General features: G+C 47.6%; 1 protein-coding gene across 1 annotated transcript; it reads right to left on the bottom strand.

Moving 5' to 3' along the window:
* Nucleotides 1-1,230: 1,230 nt before the first annotated feature.
* Nucleotides 1,231-8,823, bottom strand: COLCA2 (colorectal cancer associated 2; the record flags this gene model as incomplete). Its single annotated transcript, XM_036323982.1, has 4 exons — nucleotides 1,231-1,843; nucleotides 3,137-3,363; nucleotides 4,686-4,740; nucleotides 8,725-8,823. Coding segments are annotated over 4 exons (756 nt in total), but the record flags the coding sequence as incomplete, so codon positions are not given.
* Nucleotides 8,824-12,218: the final 3,395 nt, after the last annotated feature.

The following is a 12,218-nucleotide window of genomic DNA, read 5'->3' as shown; positions in this document are numbered from 1 at the left end:
CTGGGTGACCTTGGGCAGGTGACTTAACTTCTCTGAGCCTCATTTTGCTACCAATGCTGTGAAGATTAAATGAGATGTGCGAGAAAACCCTTATGCAATTCTGGCCCACAGGAAGGGCTCAGGAAATGGCAGCTGTGGCCTGTGCCAGTGGTACCAGCATTGCTGTCACTGTGCTAAACCTGAGGACATGGAAAACACTTCCCAGACTTCAATGCAGGGAGGATTTAATCCAGCGCCAACAGGATTTGACAATGGGGTCTAGCATAGGCAGGTTAAGTAACTCTCTTCACCTTGAAAGACGGTTGGGCTTGTTCAAATAGATTATTCAGAGGAAGTGAATTCTGAAATTCAGTTGTAAACAACATGGCCAATCCTACAAGTCAATCTCTAAAGATGAGTGATACGTATTTAAGGACCTGAAGCAGAAATTCAGAAATATAAGGGAACAATGAATTCTAAACTTTGTGATTCATCAATTGCAAGGCAGCCCTGAGGAGAAAGAAGATCAAATATTTGCCCAGGCCCTAGCTGGTTTGGCTCAGTGAATAGAGCATCAGCCTGCAGACTAAAGGGTCCCAGGTTTGATTCGGTCAAGGGCACGTGCCAGGGTTGAGGGCTCGATCCCCAGTAGGGGGTGTGCAAGAGGCAGCCAATCAATGATTCTCTCTCATCATTGATGTTTCCATCTCTCTCTCCCTCTCCCTTCCTCTCTGAAATCAATAAAAATATATTTTTTAAAAAATAATTTATTTTAAAAAAATATTTGCCCAGAAAGTTTACAAAACAATACTTTGGAAATAAAAAGGATTATCTTCAGGTTAACATTGCTGTAGGGAAGATGTGCTTTTTGGTCATATTAATATTTCATTGCCTAATGTTACATACAAAAAAGCGAATGATTCATAAATGTCTTTCTCTGATGTTGCTCCAAGATGTACATATGCCCTCAATTAAAGGGGAGGGGGATTTTCACTTTTCCACCATCACAGCTGTGTCTATTCCTCATCCCCATGGGTGAAACCAAGGCACCTCACCACATTAAAATCATTTTAAATTCACGAGTAAGTAAGATTAGACTACTGAAGAATAATTAGTGATTTCCAGAAGTAAATGATATTATTCAGACCAATGGAAACTATTACTCAAATATTTAAAAAATAAGCCAACATTTAATAATACAAAATTATTTATTAGTAAAAAAAAAATTAGAATTTGTTCATTATGCAGAAAAGTAAAACCCTTAAATGTTCCCTACAAAACTTTTCACTGGAAGCATACAGAGTAGGGGTAGTGCCATGATCGGGTCTGAGGACTTCATCTCAATGCCTAAGTCAGCGCCAGAAAATGCAAAATGGTGACCTGTAACCTGCACCTGTGATGTTTTGTTCACAGGTTGCGTATTTCAAGTTCTCATTTGGCGCGACAGAAAGACAGACGTATGCACGCCATGCTCCAGGTTAATGAAACTCTATGAGCTGTAGCAGACGTCACAGTTTGTTTCCCGCAGGTAGAAATCATTGCCTGCTGCTGCTGAGGGATCCAGGTTCACACAGTCCATGCCCGGACAGGAAAAGTACTCGGATGCTCTGAGGGTGGCCAAGTGTTCTGCCTCGCAGGACACACAGTAGCAGCCTGAGGTCGGGGCTGGGTAGAAGCAGTCGTATTGGGCGTGGGAGGGCAAGTGAGGGTAGGAGTAGTCTTCTGAGGGATAGCCACAGTTTCTGTTGTCCAGAGAAGGGGTAGGATTGTAATTCTCCGGAGTATATGACGGCAGATGAGCCGGCGAGTAACTGAAGTCTAAGGAGCCAGAGAGAGTGGAGGAATCTGAAGGTGTCCCTGGGGTCTGGGGAAATAAAAACCAAGGAACAAAGAGTTTGAGAACTTAGGCAGGATTAAAAGGACTGAAAAGAGTGGATTTAATAACTCCGAGTAAGAACATTAGGGGTAAAGAAACAAAAACACCCAACCCAACCCAAGTCTGCAGAAGTAATTTTATTTGCTGATTGCGTGATTTCATGACACCACATTCTGTATTTACCCACTTCTTTCCTAACAATAAATTGCCTTGCATCACTGGCTTCCTTTGTTGTAACCATACTTTAGAGGATGCTTTGTCCTTAAACCACATAATCCTATTGTGCTTCAAGTCACCTGCTCACCAGCCCCTGCTGTGGGCCACAATATAAGCTCCGGGCACAATGTGAGCTGCAGGTGGCACCGTGGACGGTTCTCCACGCCCTTGGCTGTGAACACACTCGGGTAGAACTGGGGCCTTCAATGATCCAGTGTCTGGGAGACTCCAAGACGTGCAACTACTCTTGCATTCACTAAAGTTTTGTCCCTTGATGAGAAAGGTACTTTTCTCTTAAGCAGGTCTACAGTTGTTACTGAGGAAGCCTAACTTGGAAGCTGGGCAGGAGCTGGGTGACTGGGGGCCCTGTACGCATATTCTGTGGAGTTAATTTCCCATCCCCTTAAAATTTAGTCTGACACCTACACAGACATTTGACAAACTGAAATAAAAAATGATTTCCATCAAAACATGTACTGTTATGGTTTAAAAAAAATCTATGAGTGTCTACGCAACTTCTAAAACAACTGTTATCCTACTACAGCAAGCCTTATGCATTTTAAATAACCTATTTTTAAATGTTTGAGGTTCATCCGGAATGGACCATGCACATTTTTCAAGTATTAGAGCTTCATTTTTCCTAACCATCTCCAACTCAAATGGCTCTTGTGCCTAAACCAGACCAAAAGAACGAGTTAATAGAGTCAATTCAATGTCAAAATTAAAACGAAACGCACTTATCAAAATGACAGTTTGGTACTGCGTAGATGTGGCCTTGATTCCATTTTCAAGAACCCCTGAATTCAAGGGCCGTTTTTTAAATCAATGATTTCCAATTAGGAGATGTCTTAATTTTAAAGTTGAAAAACATCGCATGTATATTGCCCCACAGTAGCTTGGGAAATGTGTGGTTATTTCTACTTCCAATGAATTGTGAATGGTTCTTTGCTTGCTTATTGGATGATTTCCTTGTTGACAGTGTTTGTATGCTTTCTCAGGAGACAATGCAAACATAACCTATATAATGAGCAATAAACAGGTTTTGTTAAGAACTGCGCTAATTACCAGGCTCTGGTTGAAGCAGAAGGGGGCGGCCTGGAAGCTGTCCGGGAAGTAGTGTGGAGCACTCTGCGTGGAATTGAGCAAAGGGTCCAGGTGTGTCTCTGTCTGAAGGTAGGAATCCAAGATCTGGTCAAGGCAGCTTGGGTTTTCTTCACAAGAAACACAGCTGGGAAATTCTCGGGGTTGAAAGTAATTAGGTGTGGAAGAAACCGATTCAGGTTCAAAATACACTAGAAGAGAAAGGAAAAAGATTTTTTTTCTGTTTAAAATTTGCAGTTATGCATTTGAATGAAGTTCTATGCTACATTCTGAATATCTGCTATCCCTAAGGGGAAAGGGGGCTTATGAAGTTCCAGAAAGGTAAACAGTCAGGCGATTTGGATTTTTTAGTTGCCTTAGCTAATTCAAGTTTCATTGGAATGCATCTGGTTAATAATATGAACACTGGCTGTGAATGTGGCTAGGGCTAAAAAAAAGGATGGGGATCCAACCTGGGTTTAACTGCCTCAGAGAATAATGGCCCATGCCTGCACTTTCTTGGACCATGAAAGCATCCACATTCAGCCCCTACCTGCAGTTCATGTCAAGCACTCGTCTCTGAAGCAGCCAGAGTTGTTAGGAAAACTGCTGGTGTCGTGGGAAATAATTCTCTTGATTTAGGGTTAATACATTCCTACACTTTTCACACTTACTAAGTTACTTAAATTCCGAGCAAGTTTTAAAAATAGAAACCAGAACATACAGGACAAATTAGTATTACTTGCTCTAAATTACACAAAGCAAAAATATTTTCTTAGTGTTAACCTGATAATGGAATTAAAATAAGTTGTTAAATACCAAACAAGAATAATTCTGAAACCGTGACTCCTTTTCCATTTTAGGATTAATAGACCCAATTTGTGGTTATTAATCTAAAAAATGCTCAAAGAAGAGAGGTTTAGAGTGTGTCCATCAATGGGATTCTTTGAAGTCTTAAGGTTCCTTTGAGGTTAAGTGAAAGTGGCAAATTCAGTGGTGAGCTACCATAAGCAGGTTTCCTTGTCTATGAACTCTTTAAACTCTTAGCTGTTGAGTGGCATAGGTAGGAGTGTTTATGTAGTAGAGTTATTCGCATTGGGCTGAGAAAACTTTCCGCTGTTTGAATTGCTTTCTGGGAAGACAGAAGGGGAGGGAAGCCCCTGTTGGCTAGATTCTAGGACCTCAGAGTGTTCTGTATTCCATCTAACGGCACGAGACAAAAGACAAGTTTCTAAAAACAAATCTGATCTTTTCATCTAGTTTAGTTACTTGGAGATGGGGACCTGGAATGAATGAGAAGAATAGACTCAGGATAGAGTAGACAGGAAAGAAGAGACAGTTCAGAAAGAAAACATTTGCACTTGTTTGCTTGCGGGGCTTCCATCTGGAGTCACTATGCCTTTTTCACTTTCTGATTGGTTGGATTGCAATTAAATGGTGGTGCCTATCTTAACCCCTGAATCAAGCATTGAAAGACTTTCGAGATGCACTTTTGAAAGAGTGTTGGAGGGAACTGTAATGCTGCTGTACTGACCTGCAGAAGGTGGTGTGACTGGATCTGAAAGGTGGTCACTGTTCCCTCCGGACAGCTGCCAAAGCAAGAATATAACCATCAAGCAAAGCGAAATGAGAGCTCCACACAGGGAAAGCTAAGACATTTTGATGTGAACTGTGTTGCCTTCTGCTCTAAGGTAAGCTAGATTCTTTCTTCTAAAAAAAGTTACAAGACAACTGATCTGATATGTATTTTTTAGTTTTAATTTTTAGGTTTGCTTGGGGATTTTTTCTAATATCAGATTCTCCCACTTAAAATGTAAAGGCTATTTATTCATTTTGATAAAAACTCAATTTATATGATTTTGATATACAAGAAGTGTAACAATTCAAGAAAACCCAGTAAAGAGCCTTTCAATTAAACCATTCAATATGAAATTAATTTAATCCCAACTTTTATGATTTAGTCAATCATTTCCTTCAAAACTTTCATATAATATCTGGCTACTTAGCTAGGGATTTCTTTTCCCCAAAGGACACAACTCCTAATTTTGTTAATCCTGGATAGTTCAAAATATTCTCATGATCTTACCAACTATGAAATACTAAAAGTTATATAAAATATATATTTTTCTTAAAGCTGTAGTCATTGAGTTGGATCCTATCTATATTCTAGTTAATGGTCAAGAAATATTTCAACTCTCTATGTTTTTTACTCATTTTTATAAAAGTAGCTTTTTTCACTATTATAAATACTTGAAGTTTATGAGACTGTTCCTTTTAATCATTGAAAGTAAAGCAGCCTGTATCTTCCAGTTGAATTGATAATTTTACCAACCGAGTAATTTAGGATTTGTAATTATTATTTCTTTAGGTTTCAGGTGCTGGCTTTAACGTTTAAAGGGACCAGCTTTGCTCTGTGATTCACCGCACCTCTCTCTCGGGTTCCAGGGTGTGCTCACTCCCACACACAGAGCCACTGGGAGAGCGCCGCCAGCCACGGCTGAAACAGGAGGTGGTGTTAATTTTGAAAGCGATCCATGCTGTAATGTCATGAACCAGGAAGCTGGAATCCTTCACCAGCTTTTCATGCAAATATTTGGCTGCAGCTTGAGCTAAAGGACTTGAAAGGAGTGGGTTTAAAAACTGCTTCATTGTAGGGCTCTCATTAACCCCATTCCTGCCCCCCCTCGCCCCATGGTCTGTTTGTCTGCCTCCCCACCTTATCTCCCTCAGGTATGTTTACAATATCCTACTTGATATTATCTTTCTAGTCATGGGTTCACTTTCTACTTTGCTCCAAGAGTACAAAGAAAGGCACCCTTCTCTTAGATTTCACACAGCGCAAAAATCCACAATCTAAAATTTAAAAAACACATCAAGGCTGTTAAGAAATTAATGGTTAAAAAGGGGTAAATTATATATTTCCATAAGTACTAGCTCAAGTTCCCCTTTATCCTAAAGGTAAAAGAAGTGTGTGTGTGTGTGTGTGTGCGCGCGCGCGCGCGCTCCCTGGGTTGTTTGCAAATTGATCTGGCCTGGCTGAAATCAGTTTTTTTAAAAGTCAAATTTACAAATACTGCACACACACATTTCTCCTGGCACTGTTTGAGACCCTGATATTCATCTCAGTCTATAACTTCCATTCACAATTGCCTTCTTGAAATTTCAAATTGTGGTGGATACTACTGATTCTATGACAACTGAAGATACATTTCTTCCTGCTTTGTATATTTTATAAAATTAACTCTCTCCTTGGCTTAAAGCTCCCTAGAGCTATCCTTTAACCACCGAACAACTTGGAGATCCTCTGTATGAAGCCAGAAGTCTACACAAAGAAGCAGGCACACGTTATCCCCTCGTATCCGCTCTACGTGCCTCCTGAGCATACCTTCACAGCTTTCCTGGAATCCCAGATCCTTCTGATGGCTCCCACGGAGGGACTGGACTGTACATCTGGCTCTCGTAATTAAATCATCTGTGTGGTGCTACGCTTGCCTATGAGGGCATGGGCGGATGTACTATGCAAGCAACCTCTGCAAGGCACTAGTTTGGAAGTACTGCTTTATTATTTATCGGCGGGGGGGGGGGGGGGGGGGGGGGGGAAGGGGGATTGAGAAAAACTTAGATAAGTCAAACATCTCCAGGGAACAGATCCTGGTTAGATACACAAGCTAAATGCTTAACCCTTGCTTTCCTTCCTGCAGCTAGCTAACAGGGGAACAGTGGCCAAACCAACCTGCAAGAGGCCAACAGCAATAAAATCGCCATGGATTTCTCCAGGTGTAGCTGAAGCAGAATTCTACCATGTACCAAAGCTCCGTAATGAAAGATTACATTTTGTTATGAATGTCTTGATGATTTTTTCCCCCTCCAGAAGCATTTCCCAGTTCCCTTGATCCCAGTTTTATTAATTTTATAATTATTTCTGAATTGAAGGGGTTGGTGGTTGAGGTTACCAGACTCCTGCTCAGCACAGCTGGATCTGCATAAAGATGAATTTAGGGAACTAATAGGTGGGAAGTGTTGTGTGTGTGTGTGTGTGTGTGTGTGTGTGTGTGTGTGTTTAAGAATAAGAAGACCTTGGTTCTATTTTTAGCTCTGTCATCAGTGACTGCAAGACTTTGAACTTCAGCTGTAATAGAGGCATACAAATCCCTGATCTACTTACCTCCCCTGGTTATTGTAAGAACTAAATGAAATGAGGGTGCAAACAATGCTTTAAAAGAACCACTGTAAAGACCTCTACAAGCAGAAGGAGGTTTTATTGTGTTAGCTGAAATTCTGCATATGGAGGTAATAACTTCGCCAGCAAATTTAAAATGTGTGCTCCACGTGCCATATCACAGCAAGCTCACACCTGAACCTCTAAACTCTGAGCAAAGGCGGATCAACATTACTAGAAAGCTGGCTTTCAAGCTTTGGTTGGAATTTTACTGTAGTTGCTTTTCACAAATAATAATGAGAGCTAACATTAACTGAACACTTACTCCATGAAAAGCTCTCCGCTAAGTGCTTTATATGCAATAACCCGTTTAACCTCACAAAATCTTAGTACCTCCAGTTTACAGAGGAGAAAACTGAGGCAAGAGAGGCGGAATAACTTGTTCAGGGGATACACACCACAGAGGCACTGAGATCTGAACCCAGTCCACTGGCTCTAGAATCTGTGCTCACCACCCCTACATCATTTGCCTCTTCCCACAAAGGCCCATTTCATGAAGTTGTGCGTGGCACACAGAGAGTACCAGGCACAACACCTGTTGTGGGGCAGATGCCAATAAGCTGGAGACAGCAGCAATGCTGATCCTGGCAATATGGGTCCCAGCTGCAGGTCCTACACACACATCTAAACCAACCCACAAGCAATTGTACAATCAAAGGCGCTCAGTGACGAAGTTCCCTTTCTTGGAGGATAACCCGACTTACTTTCTTTGGTTTTGCCACTGCCCTGAGAGCTCCTGGCAGGACTATCTGCTTAGAATGTATATAAGTGGCAGGGGACTCTTGAGTGTCCAGATTCATCTCGCGATAATTACGTCTTAATGAGGTGGTTCTACATTCCAAGCTGTCTCCCCTAAGGAGACATTGCCCCTTTCTGTTGGAAACTTTTAGTGACTGTTGATTAAAGATAAATGAGCTCAGAGGCTGGGTTCCAGAAGAATGAGGAGGGAGGGGGTCTGTTCCACCGGGATTCTATCCTTAAAGGGCTTCCTACTCTTCTGGGAGAGATGTTCTTTGTATTTGGGAGGGCATATCCACTGTCTTCCTACCAGAGTAACAACCTACTTACCTGCTGGCTACTCCTCTCCCTACACAGGATCAGCAAGCCCTTCCTACTCAGTTAGGGTCAGTGAGGGATGGGCTCCCCAAATCCTGAGCCCCTCGACAGACCACAGCTGTTCTTTGTGGCTTCCTGTGGCGAACTAGGATGAAGCCGGCACCAAATTTATGAGACCAGCTGAGGAAGGCAGGTCTGGGAGTGGTGCCTGGGACCTGGGGTGGCCTCTATACCTTCCCAGATGCAGGTTGAATGAGGTCTAAGAAGAGTTGGGAGTAAGTGAAGGGTTTATGCTTACGGTTCCCCCCAAGGCTGCCTGGTGAGCCCTTCTCTGCTGCAGCAGCTCCTTCACCGTGATCTTCACACGGACACCTTGATACACTTTTGGTTTTTCTGGGGAAAGACAACCGAGTCAGTGGTCAAGTGTGGGGTTGGGTGTCAGGCTGGGGTCTGGAGGTCCTCTTTATAGACCGTGGCATCTGAGGCCAGGTTTTTAGGGTTGGAGAACACATAGAGAATGCTAAAAGACAAGTGGGAAAGCCACTCTAATTGCCAAACTTGAAGGGGTGAAGGAAGAGAGGCAGGAGCATAGGGAAATCGGTTCGGCCGCCCACCTCAGGTTGGGTCCTATGCCTAGACCAATAGCACACAGGATTTTCTGTGCAGGAACGTGGAGACCAGGCCAGGGGAGCTCACCATCTTGGCTAAATTGGGGATACCTGGGCCCAGCCCGCTGGCCTGGGAGAGGGTATTATGGACCAGAAAGGGACCTGGCGCTGGTGCAGGAATGCTCTGTGACCTGTGGCGGCCGACCTAGCCCACCCCACTCGGATGCACCCAGCGGTGCGCCATCTGAGTCCCTTCCTTCTCCACCAGGCCAGGTGTGGCTTCTGGGGAGGCTCCGACCTCTACGTGCCCTTGGTCTGGAAGCCAGCGGGGCCGGCTGTTAGGTTGAGCGAGCCTTGTCCTTGGGCCGGCGAGGGACCTGCCAGTCTGACCCCAGTAAAGGGCTCAGGCGCTGGGAACTCCGTCCCTCCCTTCCACCGATCATTTTCTTCTGCCTCCCCTCCCTCGCCCCGTTCCTCCGCCTTCCCTGCTCTCCATCTTCTCCTCCTCCCTCCTCAAGTCCCGCTCCTGCGCTCCCCTTCCCCCGGCTCTCCCCACCCACTCTCTCTCTGGGGCAGGCGTTTCTCCGCCGCGCGCGGAGGCTCCGAGCCGAGCCCGCGCAGCGCGAGTTCCGGGAAAGCGGTGCGGGGATCCCAGCGATCGCGCACCCGGCTGGGAGGCCGAGCTCGGCAGGGGCCGTCCCCGGAGCGGCGGGCCGGGCGGACAGCCCCCGGGCAGCGGGGCCAGCCGAGCGCGCCGGCCGGGCGGCGGGAGGGAGCCCAGCGCGCCGGGAGCGGGCAGCCGCGGCCCCCGCCCGACCCCGCCGAGCCGCAGTGAGTAGGTCGGGCCGGGTGTCAGGTCGCGCCGGGCCGGGCAGGCCGGGCTGGGGACCGTTCCCGGCCGGGAGTGGCCGCAGGAGCGGAGCGCGACTCCGACTCCGACCTTCACTTTGGAGCGAGCGCCCGGGAGTCGCCGGGGAGGGGCCGGGCCCCGCGATCTCGGCGGCCGCGCGGCCAGCCCGGGCGCCGGGCGACAGTGCCAGGTCGCCAGCGCCTCGCCTGGTCGTTGCGAAGACCGCAACGGGTTGGCAGGGAGCCCCCAGGTCAGGTCCAGGGAGCTAGGGGTCTCCCCAGGAAAGGAGGGTGCGCTCCTGGTCGCCCAGACCCAGGGAATCCCGCGCCCCGCCCGCAGGACGTGGGGGCCGCGTCCTCCCTGCGTCCGGTCTCCCCCGCGATTTCCTCGCCGTGTTTGCGGCTCCCCGGGCCGCGGGCGCGGCTCGGGGTCGCCCTGGGGCCGCCGCAGTTGAGCCCTGTGCGCCCCGCACGTCCCTGCTCGCGTCCCGGGCTCACCGTGAGCCTCTAGCTCCCCCCGCCGCCGCTTTTGGGCGCGCAGAATCCGGGCCGCGAAGTCCCCGGGTCACAACTGTGGCAAAATGGAAGGGCGGGTGGGGGCCCGGGATCGGGGTACGCAGCCGTCCGCAGCAGCTAACTGGGCATCCGGGCCTCTGCTCTGGGGAGCAGGCGCCGAGTGGGAGCGGCCACAGTGTGGCCCGTGCCCTCTCCGGATCCCCGGCACACCCTTGTATGCTCTGACTTTGTGCCTCTCTGTTCTGTGCAGGAAAAGCGGTGGAAATACACCCAGAAAAAAGGCCCCTGGCCCGCGTGACCCTACCCCGGAGAAGCAGCCGAGTTACCCGACATGCTGGTCAGCAGGAGCTGGGTCTGTGGCTGGATGCAGCAGCTGCAGGGACTCAGCGCCTAGGATGGCTCCTGTGCAAGGAGAGAAGCAGAGATGCAACATTTTTAAAGTTTCACAAAGCATTCAGTTGCATCCAGGTTCCTGGAGCAGAAGACAAACAGAATTAATGTTTTATACCTTCGGGTATAGGTTTGAGTTTTTTCCCCTTCATGCCAAGTATTTAAAACCTCTAGAAACCCATGATTTGACAATCAATGATTGCGCGGTACTTTCAATTTGAATATTCAAAGGCTTAACAAAATGGACTATCTTCTGCAGAAATCCTGCACACAGGCACCCTACAGAGAGTCCAGAGAAACAGGGAATGAGACCTTTTTGGGTCCTGACCCTTGCTTTTACTCTATTTTGAGCATTTTGCCCACCTTCCCCCAAACAGAGCAGGAGGGCTCAAAGATGCTCTGTATTTCTGCCTCAAAGGCAGCTCCAGGAGCCCCGGGTGACTTAGGCTGTCCTTCATGTGCACCTGAGCCAGACTGGCTGGCCAGACGGATCGCCACATCCCAAATTTGTATTTTAAGGGGGAAATCTTACATTTCGGGGAATGAACATGACAGCCAGTAGGTGTGGCATAGCAAGGTGTCACTCTGGGCCCAGCTTGCAGGCCAGAGATCCAGCAGAGGCCTTCGCTCTGCTCCTTTTGACCCCTCCTGGCCATGTGCAGGCTTCCCTGCCCTTTTGTCTGCTCTCTGGCTGGGCCCCAAACAGTGGGGTTTCGGCCCAGAATGCCTGCCCGTTAACACCCTTTGCTCCCCCTTAACGTGCTGGGCTGCCCATGGCCTGGCAGCCTGGAGATTTTCTGAGGCTGGTGGTTTCTTCATGGTGAAGTCCCCTCTTCTCCCCCTTTTCCTCCCTCTGGAGCATCCCTGCTGGTTTGCTGCAGGAGCTAGTGTTTAGGAATGACAATACGCTTGGCTCCTGCTCATTCTAGCTCAAAGGACATGATGTACTCAAGCTTCACACTTTGGGGTGAGAGGTGGGAAGGAGGTGGTCCAGGCCCGAGCCCCTCACAAATGACCTGGGACTGTGTTGGGTCATCTTCTCCAAGCACTTCCGGTGTCTCTTCCCTGTGACTGGGAAGTTTGAATTCAGCTGTGGTTCAGGGAGGGAGAGAGTGCCAGGCCCAGCCCTCTCCTAGCCCCTGAGGGGAGGGCAGGCACTGGAAGACAGAAGCAGGGTGGGAGTCCCGTGAGGCCAGGCCAGGCTAGGGGCCTGGGTCTCTGCTCTGTCCCCTGAGTTCTCTGAAATGCCAAAGTGGCATTGAGCCCCAAAGGGCAGGAGAAAATCATCTGGATGCCCTCAAATGTGTCTATACTGGGTGGAGCATAAGGCAACGGGACCAGGGCGCTCTGAGTGACAACACACCCGAGTCTGTGATGGGTAGGCATTGCTTGACAGCTCACACCTTGTCTCTGGGAGGGGGTCAGGACT

The sequence above is a fragment of the Myotis myotis genome, unplaced genomic scaffold (genome assembly GCF_014108235.1).
Source record: "Myotis myotis isolate mMyoMyo1 unplaced genomic scaffold, mMyoMyo1.p scaffold_m19_p_10, whole genome shotgun sequence".
Taxonomy (NCBI): Eukaryota; Metazoa; Chordata; class Mammalia; order Chiroptera; family Vespertilionidae; genus Myotis; species Myotis myotis.
This window is presented reverse-complemented; position numbering and strand designations above follow the sequence as displayed.